This window comes from Convolutriloba macropyga, chromosome 12 (genome assembly GCF_964194025.1).
Source record: "Convolutriloba macropyga chromosome 12, txConMacr16.3, whole genome shotgun sequence".
In the NCBI taxonomy this organism is placed as follows: Eukaryota; Metazoa; Xenacoelomorpha; order Acoela; family Convolutidae; genus Convolutriloba; species Convolutriloba macropyga.
Genome location: NC_134479.1, coordinates 40,882,826 through 40,901,353, shown reverse-complemented (window position 1 = coordinate 40,901,353; position 18,528 = coordinate 40,882,826). Strand labels below are relative to the sequence as shown.

General features: G+C 35.7%; 2 protein-coding genes across 3 annotated transcripts; both read left to right on the top strand.

Moving 5' to 3' along the window:
• The first annotated feature begins 663 nt into the window (after window positions 1-663).
• LOC142350814 (serine beta-lactamase-like protein LACTB, mitochondrial) lies at window positions 664-5,457 on the top strand. Of its 2 annotated transcripts, none has more exons than XM_075402772.1 (4): window positions 664-811; window positions 2,347-2,740; window positions 3,417-3,908; window positions 4,919-5,457. In XM_075402772.1, the coding sequence occupies exons 1-4, from the start codon at window positions 668-670 to the stop codon at window positions 5,107-5,109; spliced, it is 1,221 nt and encodes a 406-aa protein (XP_075258887.1). In that variant the 5' UTR covers window positions 664-667; the 3' UTR covers window positions 5,110-5,457. The 2 variants fall into 2 exon arrangements, with proteins under 2 accessions (XP_075258887.1, XP_075258886.1); XM_075402771.1 differs by lacking the exon at window positions 664-811 and adding an exon at window positions 1,454-1,962.
• An 83-nt stretch (window positions 5,458-5,540) lies between these two features.
• LOC142350818 (putative dimethyladenosine transferase) lies at window positions 5,541-10,655 on the top strand. The gene is made up of 3 exons (XM_075402776.1): window positions 5,541-5,742; window positions 9,523-9,757; window positions 10,098-10,655. The coding sequence occupies exons 1-3, from the start codon at window positions 5,545-5,547 to the stop codon at window positions 10,625-10,627; spliced, it is 963 nt and encodes a 320-aa protein (XP_075258891.1). The 5' UTR covers window positions 5,541-5,544; the 3' UTR covers window positions 10,628-10,655.
• Window positions 10,656-18,528: the final 7,873 nt, after the last annotated feature.

Sequence of the window (18,528 nt, the reverse complement as noted above, 5' to 3'; positions counted from 1 at the left end):
AAATTGGTAAATTAACTGGAGAATAGATGTTTGTTATTTTCGACAACAAAAAATTAACCACTCCACTGATCTTGTCAATAAGGATGGTATTGTAGTGACCCTACAAACATGCTCATGAAATTTTTAATGCGGAAGCTTTCGAAAATTACATTTTAAAGGCTGTAAACAAAAAAAACACTTGAAAGTGACAGCTAAACAAGCTGATTTATGGCTTATTATTTATGAGACAGTATCTGTAACCAAGGATTTATGGTTTAAACATTAGAACCGAGATTGTGTCAGTGAATAAATATGATGTTCAACGCTATCGTTGGGACCAAACACTGCGTTTGGGAAAAACAAACAGAGCAAGGACTCTGGGACAAATTATCTTGGTGAACGCAAATATAGATAAAACCGGGGTCTAAACGGTTAAATTCGAGTATCACGATTCATAATAACTTTTAACGCAATTTTTGAAGCTGCCTTCCCTACTTTACACTTTTATAAAAGTTAGCTTGTATTAATTCTTCTTTGAGCTGAAATTTGCTTTTAATTTCTGAATTCAATTATTTCACCCAATTCGAATTTTTCGCAAGAATTCGGAGGACACTTTAGAATCCAAGTTAATCCGAAGGGATTCTATAGTATCTTGTCAGCCGAATTGTTTATCTCAAAAGTTGACCTAATGAAGCTACAAAACAATATAGGAAACTGGGAAACATTCGGAATTGGCGAAGTGCTTACTAGTAGCCAAAACGCTAGACAGAACAAGAGATCAATTTCATTCATCTTGAAAAGCGTTCAAAAATGGAAGAAATTGCAGACTTCAGTAAGAACTTTTAACTGTAAAACTTGCTTTAAAAATTTTTGAACCGACATTTTGCTCGTTCAGCACAAGAAAGTACGCGTATATGGACAAATAGGAGCCTTCAAACGCTATTTTTACCTACTAGAACGAACAGCCACAATTGTTCAAGATTATTATATTATTAACAATTCTGATTAATTTATTTAACATTTAAATGCATGTAAATATCAAACCGTAGGGTTATGATCTGAACAATTTACATGTTTCAACAAAAAAAAACAAAAACGTCGTCTCTGCGTTTGGGTTAACCAGCGACGTTGTGCGTAAATTTTGTCTTGAGTAAGCATCCATTTTCACCATAACGGTTCTGGCAGCTCTTGGATTATTTTTCGGATCTATTCTGTTTTGAACCCCTAGCTTAGTGGGTCTGTATCTTTTACGCCCTCAGGCGTACCTATTTTTTACATAGTAACGCGCTATATAAATAATTTGTAACCGGGGGGGGGGGGGCAAAACCGAATAGATCCAATATGTACCCAGTCTGTTTCTTTTCAAGGAAACCAATCGTTTGGGGCTATGCGTTATATGACCGCTAAACTTCGGGGGGGGGGGGGGCTATCATGAGAAGGACGTAATTTTTACAGTGTAATTTCTTCTTTAAGTTTCATCTTTTTGTGGAAAGCACAATTATTCTTTTTTATTACCGTCACATTGATTTTTGAAGAAAGTTTGGGCGCAAATATTCCACCTACTGGGGAAAAATATAGCTTCAAGAAGCTTTTTCAGACCAGGTGCTTCTATGAGAAAAAATGATCGGCAAGCAAACATATTCAAGGCAACTTTTCCAGAGAGCGACAAGATTTATCTCCGCTTATAAACAATTTTATCAGCGGTCTTCCAGTATTAGTCATCGTATAAAAGGGTTTCCCATCATAACGCCTGGTATCGCAGGCGCAGCTTTAGCTTTAATGGGACTGTATCAATTGTCGCCTTGGAGGAAAAAGTCAGTTCATGCTGAGACGGAGAGAAATTCGATAGAAAGAATGGAAAATTTACCGAAAATGAGTAGCAAATGCGATAAAAAGCGGCTTTTTAAGGTGTACAAACAAAATATAAGAAGGACGATTGAACTTTACCGGGTGACAAACGCAATTCCTGGAATGATTTGCCGGGTGAGTTCAGAATATGCTATGAATCTAAGAGTTTAAGAATTGCTTTTGAGTTTGTTCGTGCCCGTAATAGACAAAGTTAAAGTTATGAACGTCGATGGACAAAGTTAAAGGTTTGAATATTTTATGGTAATGAATATTTGAGATATGATTTAATTGCTCTCAAACAAAGTTTTGTGGCAAATATTTGGACCCTGTTAAGTTTTTCATGCGATTTTTTGCTTGGTTTTTCACCTAGCCGATTTGGCGTTTTCTCACAAACGGGATATTTTGATAATTTGGGCAATTTTGATAGAACCCTCTCGAGCTTTTTGCCCGTTCCGTTGCGACACTCGTTATCTGACAATTATTAATGAAAGAGTAATGACAAATTGTTTCTCTGAGTAGGTGCAAATAGGGACTCAACCCGTGTTTGAGAAAGGATTCGGCTACTGTAACGTAGAGCAGCTTTTGTCATGCGACCCTACACAGTCAGTATTCAGAGTGGCAAGCATCAGTAAGCTTATTACGGGTGTACTCACTCTCAAACTAGCCAGTGAGGGCAAAATAGATTTAGACGACAGTATTTACAAGCATCTGAAAGACTTCCCGAAGAAACGAATCGATGGACGGGAGGTAGACATTACAATTAGGCAGTTGTTGAATCACACATCTGGAATCAGAGATTATCTGCCGGTCGGCTCTACACTCACTGGTGAAGAAAGAACTGCTGAAATTGCGAAGAATTCGCAGAGAAATGACGAATTCGTATCTTTAAGTGAATCCATCAAATTTTTCAAAGGTCGGTTTAAAGAACGTGCAAGTATACCAAAGAGAATCAAATATGTTTCTGATCATCCAACTTGGACAGTATTGTGTGTCGTTGGTTTGATAGAAAGTTGAGAAACTATGTGATTTTGATATTGAGAAACTTTTAATGGACAGTGAACTTAAACAGTTTGCTAATAAAAATATGGAATAAGAAAAGTTCCTTAAATTAGCGGAACAAGTAAATAATCATCATTGATTTTGAATAGCTCTGTAATAGTTTGAGCAGGAAGAATGCCTGGCATCTGTTTTGTACTCCACTTACTCATTATTATGTGTCTAATTTAGCCTATTGTATTCTACTACTACTATTGAAAACGGAATTATTATACAAAGAAAAACATTGACTTCCATTCGAACGTGATGCAGTTGTATCTATCAAAGTTGGTTGAGATGATGAGAGATGTATTGTTTTTTTTCTCTTAAAAAAATAAAAAAAGGGCCGTGTACACCATCCGGCATCGATGGATGTAGGTCGAAAAATAGGGTATGATGAGTAGCACTTAGTAGCCGGATGCTGCACTCCAAGCTGTTCCCCTCCAGACAGTGTAAAGACGGCCCAGTCACAAAAATAAATAAGTGGAGAGGATGTATTGTACAATTTGCTAATAATTTTGAGTATTTTCATCACGTGCATTTCATTGCTTCAGACGATGACCTTCTCCATAAACCAGGCTCTAAGTTTCACTACTCAACGTATGCCGTTGTCCTTCTGAGTGCGGTTCTGGAAAAAGTTATTGACAAGCCTTTCCACGAGTACATTCATGACTTTGTGCGTCAATTGGGCATGAATCATACGATGCCTGAGCCAACTCCCAAGTCACGAGAGATAGTTCTCAACAGATTGCCGTGCTACTTGTTCAATACTAAAACTGTGTCTTTGACTTTAGCGCCAGAAATTACCATAATGCATAAAACTGCCGGCGGTGGCATGCTGTCGACTTTATCCGATCTTTGCCGATTGGGTACTTTATTAGCTGATCAGTTTGCGGGGACAAAAAAAATGTCAGGTGTGAAGGAGGAAGTTTTCGATCAGATTTTGAGACCACCTAAGGGTAAAGAGGTTCCAGTGCCTGGGCGCCCAAATGTGAAGTACTCTCTTGGGTTTGGAGTCTACGAAGAGGATCCCAGTTTTCCCGCAGGTGAGGCCTGTTTCTCAAACACTAATATCTTAACAAAATATTTGTTTTCATTGGCAAATGTGAGCAAATTGATGCCCGTTTTACATTTGTCTTGGTAACGAGACTATTACAGTTAATATTCTAAACATCAGATTAGAACCCCCCCTAGTTTTATGAAGTAAAAATTTTTGAGGCAATATTGCTCTAACTCAAAATCACATTTTGAAAACAATTGTTTCTCTACGCTAGTGGTCTTGCGTGTATATGAAGTTCAGATAATATGCAATAATAATTAATTAGCTACCAAAATGTAAACTTGATGAACTCCATCCAATTTTTACAGTAGAAAAAGTTGTCAAGAGATCAAAATTTATTCGCATCTTTTCTCTCTCTCTCATGAACACAAGTCCAAACATAGCCATAGTTGAACTAACCTGAAAACGTATCACATCTTGTGGCAACTTTCCCTTTTCTGTGAATTTTGGATCGAGTTCAACTTTACTTCGGGGTTTATGTTAAGTTATCATAGCAAACTATCTGAATTTCATAGGTAGACAAGACCACTTCTTTTGGTGAATAATGGCGTAAATTTTGTTTTCTAAATTTGATTTCAGGTTGAAAAATTATTGTCTCAAAATTTTAATTTTTACTTCATAAAACTAGGGGGTGCTAACTTGCTTTTGATGATTAGTATATTTAGCATCACGCAATTAATGTACATCATTATAAGGATTTTAAATATGTATATTATATTACCATAATATGCTTACTAATTAATGGATCCAAATCTGCTGATAATATATGGGCGGCGCATTTATGCCATTTAAATTGCCAAAAAAGAGTTGAACTCTATAGGATGCTTTTGCATATATTAGCCATACTCTTGTCCAAGTTCTTTCAACCAACTTTCTTCTAGTTAGGCTAAATTTATTAAATTCATATTAGGTGTAAGTTCTCAAATAGAATTGTAAGCAACTTTTAGTGTTGCATTTGTAAAGTAGTATTAATTTTTACAGGTTTTACATTTTTAGGTACAGTAATGGTGGGTCACAGTGGAGCCACTACAGGTATGTGTTCATACCTTTTAATCTGTGCACCCAAGGGAGACTGGAGTACACCTATCATAGTGACAATCGCTGCTAACATGGACAACAAAGTTACCTACCTTCTTGTGAAACACATCGTTCGTGAAACTATCAATCTAATGGAGGATCAAAAATAGCTCCTCGAACCTATTTGACAATCTCACAACGCTCTAACTCCTCTTTATGTTGCTATATTGTTGTCATATCAAAATTTGTAGCAAAACTTTAAATCTGATTATTATCACCAGCATCATAAAAAGTGATAATGATATAGTGTATATGTTATTATGATGGAGCAGCTCGCCGAGATCAATTCTGCCTTTTGATAAAACTCAATAGCTCTAAACTGTCGATTAACATTTTCTAAATTTGTTTACTGGTTTTATGATACCGAAGTAGATTATTAGTGGAGATTTGTAAAAATTGCATTACGTGTGTTAAGCATATTTCAAAATACTACTGATGTAAAAAAATATTTGAGTTAATATCTCTTGGTAAATTTTTTTGGGCACTGGTTACTGTCCGATTGCTACTCTCATCGTAGGGTTACTTGTAAATTTTCAGTGTGAGAAATGGCCCCTATCAGGAAGAAGAAAGATAAGTTACAGCAACTGTCCGCCAAGAATGTCAAGAAGAAGTCAATTATTAAAGAGTCTGTGAGTCAGGCGTCGAACGTTCGCTTCAATAAAGACTTTGGTCAGCATATTTTGAAGAACCCACTTGTGATTACTTCCATGGTGGAAAAAGCAGCTCTTCGGCCTACTGATGTGGTGAGATAATTAAGTTATAATAAGCGTTAATAGATCTGCTCATTGAAAGTTCCGATAAACGGCTGACGAGGCTGTGATGAGCTAATAATTTCTCAAACGATTTTTTTGGCTTTGATGTTAGACTCTTCTTTTAGAGCGATTTTTTGCTTGATTGATTTTTCGTCGACGTTTTGAGTGTTTTTTTCGCGCTTAGCTTCTTAAATTTTGCGTGATCTAAATCGCCCTCATTGAGAATTTAAACTGTCAATTTTCGTAAAAACTACCAAATTTGTGTTCATTTAAAATCTAAGATTAGTTCTATAATAAGCTGTAATGCCATCATTTGAAGCCATTTAGTGATATCCCTTCCTCCTAAAGTAAGGCAACCCCGCTGTTGTTTGAAATCAATTTGACCGACCGTAGTGAGGTATGTTTCCTGCTGTTGGTGTCCTAGCTTTTAACTTGTATTTAAAGTTTGCGATTGTTATCAATTCCTCTCAATCGATGTCTCTACCAATTATTTGGTCACGTTGGTCTTCTTTAGGCAATTTTTGTCTCACTGACGAATCTTAATGTAGAGAATTGTGATAAACTGGTAAATCACGATAGTATTCAGTCAATGTGCAGTTATTAGCTGCTCTTGAACAAGTTTGAAGCAATTTAAAGTCATGTGTCTCTTTTCTGCAGAATTTCTGCTTAGTTTTTGACATTTAGACTGAGTTTCTTCTCACTTAGTTTCTTGTCTTTGGGTAATCTAAAATGTTTTCGCAATTTTAAGCTGCTGAACTAAGTGGTACCAGTTTACGAGAAGCTTAAAAATTTGTGGCGGCAGTTCATGAAGCCTAAAAATTCGTTTGCTAAACGCTCAAATCACTTTCTTTGTTATCAAGAAGTTTGATGTATACAGGAACAATATAATCGTATTGAAAGTAAAGTGTTTCATTACTTAACCAACTTAGTTACTCAAGGGTTACATGACAATGTACCCAATAACATTATATCCAATATACTTTGATATTTTCGTTCAATAATCGGACTGCAAATTAGCCGTCGCTATTACACGTAAGTTCTAACATACTCAAGTGGATAATTTAATCCCATATGCGGTTGTGATAATTTGATGTCAAGTCACACTGGCCGCTGAGATTTGGCCATAGTTATTAAGTATGCTAACACATTACGTCTAATAGCGGTGCTAATTTGTAGTCGCATTTTTGAACGAAAATATCAAAGTGTATTGGGTATAATGGCGTTGGGTATATTGTCCTGACTCCTACAGACAGTCAGCTCAACTATAGACAAAAATGTGAATTAGAAAATCCAATTAGAAACAAATAGTTTCAATTTCACGTCAAAGGCGTCCATTTTTGGTCAATTCGTCGTTTCGACAAAGAGAAAAGGCTGCTTGATCTGTTTGCAGAAATAGCCATCTGGTATTGAAATATCGTATCGCTCCGTTTTTTAGTCTCCCTTCTCAAAGTCATTTTAAAAGGGTTCTTGTTATCTGCTTTTGAGCTACAATGCAAAAATAAGTACAGTTGAGTTAATGCTATACCTAGCAGCTATGTCATCGTTTGCCATCGTTTATCCACAAATTCTGTTAGATTAATCTTTGTTCAAGTATTCCAAGATACGAGTGGTTTAAGTATCTCTGGGTACTCGTAGTCAATGATTTTGAATTGATCAAGATAATTTAACGCTCGCATAATGATTTACTGTTTTTGCCTGCTGTAAGACTGATTTGAATCCGGCTGACTTCAGATGAGACGGACGTCCAAACGTAATGTAATCTCGTGCACTTGAGTTAATTTTTGGGAACAAGTAATCTTGAGCTCTACCACTTTTGAGATTTTTGCGTGTTCTGCAAATGTTTCCGTGTTTTTGCTGTGAGAAGAGTAGTCGTCGTATTTAGACCTAATTATTCAGATTCAATTGACGTGATGATTTTTGCATGTGTTGTTTGGTTTTTAATGGATATGTTGGCTCATGTATAATTCATAGTGTCGGGTTTTCTTTGTCCTGAGATAAAAAGGTGTTAGAATTAGCAAAAGTAGAATACGGAAGCCAAACCTGTTGATATATAAAAAAATGCAGCCTTTATAATGCTTCTGAAAATCATTTGATGAACACATGAAACGTTTATAAAAATAATAAATTGCTCTAAGACGAAGTTGGTGGCAATTATGTTAGTCCAGTTGGTTTTTTTAATTCGATTTTTCACTTGACCGATTTTAACGTATTTCGACTTTTTTCGTATTTTTTACGACTTTTCGTCCTCAAAAACGGATAAACTGGTAGCTCTTAGAGCGATTCAAATCGTTCAGGCCATAAGGGCCCCGTGTAGCCAAAGACACCTCCCACTGTCTCTCCCCCCCCCCCCCCGCTGCTCACCTCACGCCCCTTCAATTAAGCTAAAGCTACATTTTAAAAAATTAATGCCAATTACAGATCAGTCAGTTTTTATTATAAGGTTCAATTAATGAGAGATCTCATTTAAGTTCAAGTGAAGGCCAATGGAGATTTATTATTTTTAGAGCGCAAAGCTCATGGTTTTTATGGCATCGAGAGTGGTTTCGTTAGCTTTGTAGACTTATGACTCAGTAGAGTTGTGAAAGAGAGAATTGGCTTCCTTAAGAGGTATTAATGAAACTATTTAATGCTTTCATTGATACCTAATGTTTCTTCTGACTTTGACTTTTGAAAAGATGTCAGTGAATTTTTGAACTTATGACTTTTTAATCTTCTGTCAAATTGTAGCTTAGTGTTATCAATGGCAAGGGCTATCGCCTTTCAAGTGAACTAAATATTTTTCTCTTCATGAGTTTTCAACCAATTGTTTTTTAACTGAAAATACAGAGAGTTCATTAAAGTGTGATCTTCGGATATTTCCTATTTGTTTTTTTGCGCTTGTCATCACATTAATGACGCATTATCTTGAAAGAGGCGCGATTTAACTTATATAATGTTTTTAGTGAATAGCTTATCTTTTTAATGGCTACGACATTTTCACAAATTTAAATTTTCGTTTTTTCTTGGAGGTTCTTTTTTCTTTTTTTGTTTGTTCTTTAGTCTTCTTTTCTTTTTTGTTTGTTCTTTAGTCATGAAACATTCTGAGTATGACAGGTCTCAATGCCTTCCTATGGAAGTTCATGTAAAGCTATTGAGTGTTTTCAGGTGATAGCTAATTGTTTTAATGATTTGTTTATTCTGATGATTTCCGTTGTTTTTAATTGTTCCCAAACAAAGTTTGTATTAGTTATATTAGTCCTGTTGGTTTTAATTAATTTTTTGCGCTACCATGTTTTCGTCTGAACATTTTTTTTGTGCGTTCAACTTTTTGTCTTCAAAAATACAATGACGGCTAAAGCCCGGTGGGTTTTAAGTTTTCCGAGAGCCTTACGTCTCACTAAGCTCTTAGTATGCGAATCAGTGAAACTGTTGATCACATTTTCCGTAATGTTTGCTCAAATTTGTTTGCTTGAAAATGTCTTATTTTGTCATCGGTCTCGTTGTCGTATTAATGGCTGGTCCCATCGGTCCCCTAATGCGGTATTGTTTGAATCATCTACTGATTTGAGTCTAGAACAATCTTTTTGCTCTTACACCAATTGTTTTCCAACAGTATGTATTTCTGAAAATTTTCGATCGCCTCCTCATTTGGTAGACAATTAAGTTAAAATGTGGATGAGTGAAGTGGGAACATTGTGCAAACGCACAATACTGAGTCTCCTTGTAAATTTTAAAATAAGTGGCCAAAAAGTATAGGTTCCAACAAGGTTTTCTCGAGATCGTTGTTTGAAGGTGTTGGAGATTGGGCCAGGAACAGGGAACTTAACAATGAAGCTATTAGAGAAATGCAAACAAGTTGTTGCTTGCGAAGTAGACCCTCGATTGGTTGCAGAGTTGCGAAAGAGAGTGCAGCCAACTGCTTATAGTCAGAATCTCAACATAATTGTGGGAGATGTTATCAAAGCTGAGCTGCCCTTCTTTGACCTATGTGTGGCAAACATCCCCTACCAGATATCTTCACCTCTTAGTTAGTTATTTGCTTTCATTTTACAGAAACCATTGTAGCTTATGCGATTGGTATAAAAGAATGTTTTCTATATTTTATATTACGTTACGGAGAGTGCATATTTTAGCGGCAAGGAAATAACAATTCGTATCGGCATTATTTTTTGGACACTGGTTGTCCTGTCATTTTCGCTCAAACATATAAATCAGAGTTAGAAATGAAATTATGGCGTAGAATATAAGAAGATTTGTAGCCTATGGGATAAGAACCGTTGTCAAATTGATATTAAACACTCCAAATGTTGAGAACAAACGTAGAAAAAAAATGATAGAAAGAGATACTATGTTTGTTATTGTTTCAGTCTTCAAGCTTCTTCTACACAGACCACTATTTCGATGTGCAATCATTATGTTCCAACGTGAATTTGCATTGCGACTGGTTGCAAAACCAGGAGAAAAACATTATTGCCGCCTATCAGTCAACACACAAATACTGGCCAAAGTGGACCACATCATGAAGATTGGCAAAAACAACTTTAAACCCCCACCTAAAGTCGATTCCTCAGTTGTCAGAATTGAACCTATAAATCCGCCCCCTAAAATCGATTACAACCAATGGGATGGATTGGTCAGGATCTGTTTCAGTCGCAAACTCAAAATGCTCAGAGCAATTTTCAAAGGCAACAAAATTGCAGACATGCTTGAAAAAAATTACAAGACTTACTGCGCGACTCAAAATAAAACTGTTGATGATAATTTGAATTTTAAACAGTACATTGAAGATATTTTGGTCGAGTGTAAGCTTGCTGATAAACGTGCTCGTACATTAGACTTGGATGACTTTCTTAATCTTTTGTTGGCATTTAACTCAAAGGGGATATATTTTGCTTAAGGCGTTAATTGAAATCTTTAAAAAGGTAGTTTTACTAAATCTGTGTATGCTCAGTGAAACTTCAAGTCTCGGTAATAGGTTGAGTAGTATATTGTTTAGTGCGTCTTGTTTTTTCATCAATTTTTGTAATTAGAATTTTAGCTATTTAACTTGTGTATGCATTTTAATCTCGACTGTCTTGTGATGCCCGGTTTGAAACAATTCGTGGTGAGCGTTGTTGAAAGTGCGTGGCAATCTGTGAATTAGGTGCTATAAATACCGGAAGTTGAATGTTTCATCCTAACATTTGAAAGTTCAATTTTCTTAATCCGTAAGATCAACGGGGCTTTAAATAAATTTTAAAAGTAATTGGAATGTAATAACAGACTATGCTACAGAAATTGAATTGATCTTCGCTGGTTTCAGAACGAAAAACGCCAACGTCTTTGAAATTAGCAAAATTAATATATACTTTTCAGAAGTTCTTCGATGCTTGCAATAGCCATAAAGGCATCAGTCAAAAGCAAACTAGTACACACTTAATGACTCTTGGAAATTTTTATTCTGGTCACATGCATTTAAATGCATTTTAAAAAATTGCTCTTAAACAAAGTTTGAAGCAATTATTGTACACTGGTGTGTCTTTTACTAATGCCAAATTTTTGCTCGACTCTTTTTGTGCCTTTATTATAGAACATTCTTTGACGTCTCGACTAAATTTTTCACGCTTCAGTTCTTATTTTTTGAGCGATCTAAGTTGTTTTCTCCCTGATTTTGTTGCTGATGTGAGGCAATTGTGAGCGAAAGAAGCAACGCCTGTGTAGCTTTGGTTAAGTTATTGTTGGAGTGGCATCCGGGAGGTCTGGGGCTCAAACCCCCTTAAGGGTGTGGGGGGGGGGGGGGGGGGGGTTGCACCCATAAAAGATTGCCCCGTCTGTTATTCGAGTGCAATTCATCCCAGTCGGTTTGTTTGAAATTTAATTCTTATGCTTAGTTGACGCTCTTTAACTTAAAATGGGCAGCTCTAACAATTGCGTTCCAAGCAGATATCCTCTTTGTACTCGGGAAAAATTTTGGCGAGCAAAAAGAAGCAATGAAATAATAGTTATTTCCAATAATATCGTGGTCACGATAGAAAGGAGTAATACTCTATTTTGAAACTTTCAAGAGAAAAACGGCAGTGTAGACAAAAGAAGGTAAAAACTCATATCAAACTTGTGTGCCTCAACTTTGCAATACGTTTTTGAGATTTAAATGTCATTTTAAAGGAAACAATTTATTCGGAGTTCCGAGTAATCCAAAAGCTAAAGAATTGCTTTCAAACGAGCGCTTTGCTTCAGTAGTAGTCAGCAGGGGCTTAGGGATGCTAGCATTAGTGGGGGGGGGGGGTAGTCAAGCGATTGGGGAGGTAAGTTTGAGAGGTCTGGACGAGAGGAAAGTGCAAATCACCAGGTGGAGGCGATTGAGAGGTTGGACGGGAGAGACTGGGGGGAGGGGGGGATGGTGCCAAACTGATAGTGATAGAGGGTCAAGCGTAAAGACGCCTCCAAATGAAACTTTTAACGTTAAGAACCGCCATTCAAAGAAGTTTTGTTGAATCGGAGACTCGTAAGGCGCTGAGAGATCTGCTCATCGATTTAATGCCCTCCGGACGTTATCTCGTTATCTTTTGATCCATTTTTTGGGACAAAAAATAAGTGTAAATCGCATGAATAAAACTAAACGACAACAATTGCGACAAACTTCAATTGAGAGCAATTAATTAATTATTCTGGGTAAAAGAATATTTGGGTTCAAAATCTTTCGACAAAGGAATGTTTTCAAATATCACAACAGTTGTTTTTTTGTTAGTATTTTTATTTCATTTCATCCAATAATTCGGTTCAAGTTTAGTGGATTTTCAAAACGGAGATGTAAACAAGTATATATTCGAATCTGATGTAGCACTTCAAAAATAAGTGACCATTCTTGTTTCAGTGAAAAATGACAAAATACGCACATTTAATGCTCATGAAGCTATGAGGTGTTAGCCGTATGTATTGAACATTCTAGAATTACGGAAATGAGAAATAAATAAATGGAAATTATTCGGCCAGCCATGCTGCCAGAATTATTATAGCTCTCCGCCCTAAAAATGTTTGCTTATCCCATTTTAAATATAAGGTAATGCAGTAAAAAGAAAAAAGTACATACGGAATCTATAAATTGCTATGTGCGGTTAAAGCGTAAAATGTTAATAATTTGAAGATATGAGCATCTCATGCATCTGTAAAAAAAATCTCAGAAAGAAAACGTTAAAGCATAAGTATTACGCACTGCATGAATTTATATTTTGTTACTCCAAAATTTCTTCCATTGAAAAGCCAAAAATTTTCCAAGGCTGAATCCAATTTATAAAACTAGTAATTTTCAACAATAAAGTAAGCTTCTAATGAAGCAGTTTTAGTTGAGTGTGTTAAAATTAATCAAAAAATTCGATTCTGGAGTAATGTTTCATGAGTTTAGTTAGATATCTCCTTCAAATTTAGTGCGATGATATTTTTAAATATATTAACAAAATTTTTGCAACTTATTGCAATTAAATGGAGTAAATTGAAGTATTGCAAGTAAATAGAAACTAAAACACTGCAAAAAATATACGGTTTATATGTATAGGTTACGTGACTTCACTGAAGTCACTGAGAAAGTCTGTCAGTAAACAAGAGCCACGTAAATGTTTGTGAATCAAGTCACTTTTTCAAACTTACTTGAGCAGCGTCTCGTACTTTGCTTGAAACAAGAATATGCCGTGTTTAAGTCTTGGAGCTGAGAAGAATCGTCATATCTAGCCTGCACATGCATTTCATATACATGTAAAAACATGCAACAATTTACAAGCTATGTGACTCTGCTAGAAATCATTGAAATTTTGCGGCGTTTCTCCGGATCCGCGTAGCTAAAATTTCACTATTAATTTTGCAAAGTCACGTATCTTTGGCACGTATCACGTAATTTTGCAAAGTCAAGTTTATATAAAAATATATCTGGCGCCGCAGAGGTTCGGCCTGTTAATAATGTTCCAATATACATTATTTTAAGTTGTTCACGAGGATGTATTCCTATAGACAATAGTCGATTTTTTTATTGGAGAAACATGATCATAACAACGTTTATGGCCGAGATGAACAGTTTGAGAGGTCTGGACGAGAGGAAAGTGCAAATCACCAGGTGGAGGCGATTGAGAGGTTGGACGGGAGAGACTGGGGGGAGGGGGGGATGGTGCCAAACTGATAGAGTGATAGAGGGTCAAGCGTAAAGACGCCTCCAAATAAAACTTTTAACGTTAAGAACCACCATTCAAAGAAGTTTTGTTGAATCGGAGACTCGTAAGGCGCCGAGAGATCTGCTCATCGATTTAATGCCCTCCGGACCTTATCTCGTTATCTTTTGATCCATTTTTTGGGACAAAAAATAAGTGTAAATCGCATGAATAAAACTAAACGACAACAATTGCGACAAACTTCAATTGAGAGCAATTAATTAATTATTCTGGGTAAATAAATATTTGGGTTCAAAATCTTTCGACAAAGGAATGTTTTCAAATATCACAACAGTTGTTTTTTTGTTAGTATTTTTTTTCATTTCATCCAATAATTCGGTTCAAGTTTAGTGGATTTTCAAAACAGAGATATAAACAAGTGTATATTCGAATCTGACCTAGCACTTCAAAAATAAGTGACCATTCTTGTTTCAGTGAAAAATGACAAAATACGCACATTTAATGCTCATGAAGCTATGAGGTGTTAGCCGTATGTAGTGAACATTCTAGAATGATGGAAATGAGAAACAAATAAATGGAAATTTTTTGGCCAGCCATGCTGCCAGAATTATTATAGCTCTCCGCCCTAAAAATGTTTGCTTATCCCATTTTAATTATAAGGTAATGCAGTAAAAAGAAAAAAAGTACATACGGAATCTATAAATTGCTATGTGCGGTTAAAGCGTAAAATGTTAATAATTTGAAGATATGAGCATCTCATGCATCTGTAAAAAAAATCTCAGAAAGAAAACGTTAAAGCATAAGTATTACGCACTGCATGAATTTATAATTTGTTACTCCAAAATTTCCTACATTGAAAAGCCAAAAATTTCCTAAGGCTGAATCCAATTTATAAAATTAGTAATTTTCAACAATAACGTAAGCTTCTAATGAAGCAGTTTTAGTTGAGTGTGTTAAAATTAATCAAAAAATTCGATTCTGGAGTAATGTTTCATGAGTTTAGTTAGATATCTCCTTCAAATTTAGTGCGATGATATTTTTAAATATATTAACAAAATTTTTGCAACTTATTGCAATTAAATGGAGTAAATTGAAGTATTGCAAGTAAATAGAAACTAAAACACTGCAAAAATTATACGATTTATATGTATAGGTTACGTGACTTCACTGAAGTCACTGAGAAAGTCTGTCAGTAAATAAGAGCCACGTAAATGTTTGTGAATCAAGTCACTTTTTCAAACTTACTTGAGCAGCGTCTCGTACATTGCTTGAAACAAGAATATGCCGTGTTTAAGTCTTGGAGCTGAGAAGAATCGGCATATCTAGCTTGCACATGCATTTCATATACATGTAAAAACATGCAACAAATTACAAGCTATGTGACTCTGCTAGAAATCATTGAAATTTTGTGGCGTTTCTCCGGATCCGCGTAGCTAAAATTTCACTATTAATTTTGCAAAGTCACGTATCTTTGGCACGTATCACGTAATTTCGCAAAGTCAATTTTATATAAAAATATATCTGGCGCTGCAGAGGTTCGGCCTGTTAATAATGTTCCAATATACATTATTTTAAGTTGTTCACGAGGATGTATTCCTATAGACAATAGTCGATTTTTTTATTGGAGAAACATGATCATAACAAGATTTATGGCCGAGATGAACAGAGTTTATGTGAGGCTGAGTTTACTGCTTCATTACGGAAAACTGGCTATGATCTAACTGCATTTTTTCCGGAAGTATTTTCATTTTCTAGTGTGGAATTGATATAAATGATGGGTCCTTAACCCCTAGTTGAGAGAGAGACTTAGCTTTCCAAATAGTACTTAATTTGCAAAGTTTCGAAGTTTATCTTGAGCGTATTTGATAAGTAAACAAAAGGAGCGGACTTGAGCGATTTAGGTTGGTGTGAAATCTTATGTAAACAAAAGGGAGATTAGATTTGCAAAGCGATCAAGTTGTCAGAAATAGTCAGAATCAAACTCCAAGGTCATTAAACGGAAGAAACCAAGTACGAATATACCAAAAAAAAGTATGGAAGGGCTTGGTAAAAGCAATGATAATTTAATAAATAAATTCCCCGAAATCCCAAAAATGCATCCTCTAATAGCCATTTTGGTATGATAAATGCAAGTATTTATTACCTATAAGTAACTAAAAGTTTGAGGTTACTGCTTAGTGTTTTCAGGAAGTATATAATAGGTTTGTTAATTAGGAAAAATTACTGCTAAAGAAGGGAGAAAAACAAAAGGAATGCTTTGAAGAATTTGTCGGCCAAATTTATTGTATTTTTCCAACGAAAAACATGTTTGTTAGCCTCCAACAGTTACCCACAGCATGGGGAAGACCAATTAAAGACAGAGAGGTAAAGTTGTTGTCACAAACTATACTCTGTGAAAAAACAAAGCAAATTATATGTGAAAAAAAAGCACTTACCAATATTTTGTTTTTCAAATGGTAGAAAAGAGACTTTTAATCGTTAAAAACTGATACTTTTATGGTGTAATTCAACAAGTGTTCGGCTTTTCTGCACAAAAATCAAACGGCTTGAATCCATATTAAAATTAAGTAAAATAAAAAGATGGTTGAAGGGACACGCATGAAGAAATGATAAGGAAAATAAACCGGTTTGAAAAAGTGTTAGCTTTTTATTGCAATAGTGTTTTGAATCCAAACTCGGTAACCCCATTTTAGGAGAACTAGTGAGAGTATTATTTCAGTAGTGTTTTATTTTTGCAGGAGAAAATTGGTAGAGATCTTGGGAATTGTTGCAATTAGTTGTTGGAGTTCTTATATCCAAATTTTGTCAGTCAGGTCGCATGTAGCGGGGGATTTTCGGTTAAATCATAGTGTCTAGTTAGAATCAGAGCTCGGAAAAAGTTACACTACTATCGGTTTGGTAATTACACATTGTAGGAAATCATTGTTGTCAAGGAAAAGCGGTAACTAAAGTATTAGAGGTTCAAAAGGTCTAAACATTTGCAAAAGAGAATTTTTGGTGGAAAAAACGAGTTATGAAGTGAGTTCAATGTATGAGATGGGACTAATTATTGCCCTGAAGTGTTCTAGAAAATAGATTGATAAGTCCAAAAGAGCCCAATGGCTGTTTGAAGGAATTTCTGATAGAGAGAAACTCCAAAGTTACAAAAACAAGCGTCCTTATTTTTGCGACCCCCCCCCCGCAAGTCCTGAAAACCCTACTTCCTCAAGTCCGATCACCATGAAATTTTAACTGATCACTCCTCGGACAATTCCTTGCACATTGAAAAAAACAACGGGCTTTTTCCGGTACCCGAAACCGCCTTTTTGGCCTTTAAAGAAAACAAAGAAAAAGGCAGAAAGAACTATGTTTTCCCTGATTTTTAAATAACTGCCAGATCATTAAAACACAATATTCTCAGAACCATAGGGGAGCAAACGTATTCTTGGGTTAAATCAGGCAAGTTTTAGCAACATGAAAAAGGATAAAACAGAGTGTATGTACTTGTATAAGAACTGTTGAACATGAAACATAAGTTTTGTTGCATCTTGAACTTATGAAAGCGAGTTGTTCACAACTTTCCGGTCATATTAGGCAAACATTTATATAAGATAAACTGCAGCGCGTGACCACACCTCTACGCTCACTAATATACTTATACGTTAGGTCAAATTGTTCGAAAAGGAACGACACGTTACGTTTTACTGATAAAAACTGATAAGGTTGAGTACCCTTAAGAACAAGAAAAACCATCAGACGCGAGAGAGCGAGTCTGAGAGAAAGACTTACGAGGCTGAGAAACAGCAGTTTGTCAGTCAAAACGTGAGAGAGAAAGCTCGAGTGGAGCAGTTGATTCTCAGAGTGATAAAATTTTAGTTGTTTAGCGAGTTCTTTGCGAAAGAACATAGTTTAGCAGTTGCAGTGAGTGAAACTGCAAAGTTATTCAAAATTGCTGGCTGGGAATATTATAAGTTTTTGGCCAGTAACATAGCTACTGGGAGGCAGAACTTATTTTAGTTATCACGGATAGGAAACGAAGTAACGGATTTGTGGTTACTTGCGGAGAGAGTGATTGAATTGGTTTGATTTGGTGTGGACCATTAATTAGTTTTGATAGAAAAATTCCTTTTGATTGTTGAATTCACTCAATTAATTGTCTCTGGCTATAACATTACTTGTTGCTGGTATTACATATTTTGATTATTAATTCAATTATCCAGAGTGAAGTTTTCAAGCAGCCGATAGAGCAACATTTTTTGTGGACAACACGGTACACTCCCTACAACAAGAGGAACCACCAAACAAATCTTTTGGAATTTTGATAGAGTTTTGGACGCTAGCCAGTCCCCAGCTAGAAGCCTTCTAACGACAAAAATACAAAATTCTACATCTAGAATTTTCAACAATTGAATTTTTTATTTCCAGTCAATCCATATAAAATTTATGGTAAACAAAAGTCGGAATGCTGCCGAAAGTGCCTTTGAAAGGCAGGCTGTTATTGTGTAATATTGCCTTTCAAAAGTTTGATTTTGTTAAATTTGTTGATATTAATATAATTATTTGCCTCATATGAATGATATAGCCCGCAGCAAAATTCTACCAACCCCTACCCCCCCCCCCCCCCACACACACACACACACACACACATCACAGGCATACGCGCAACTATTATAGTACATTTACG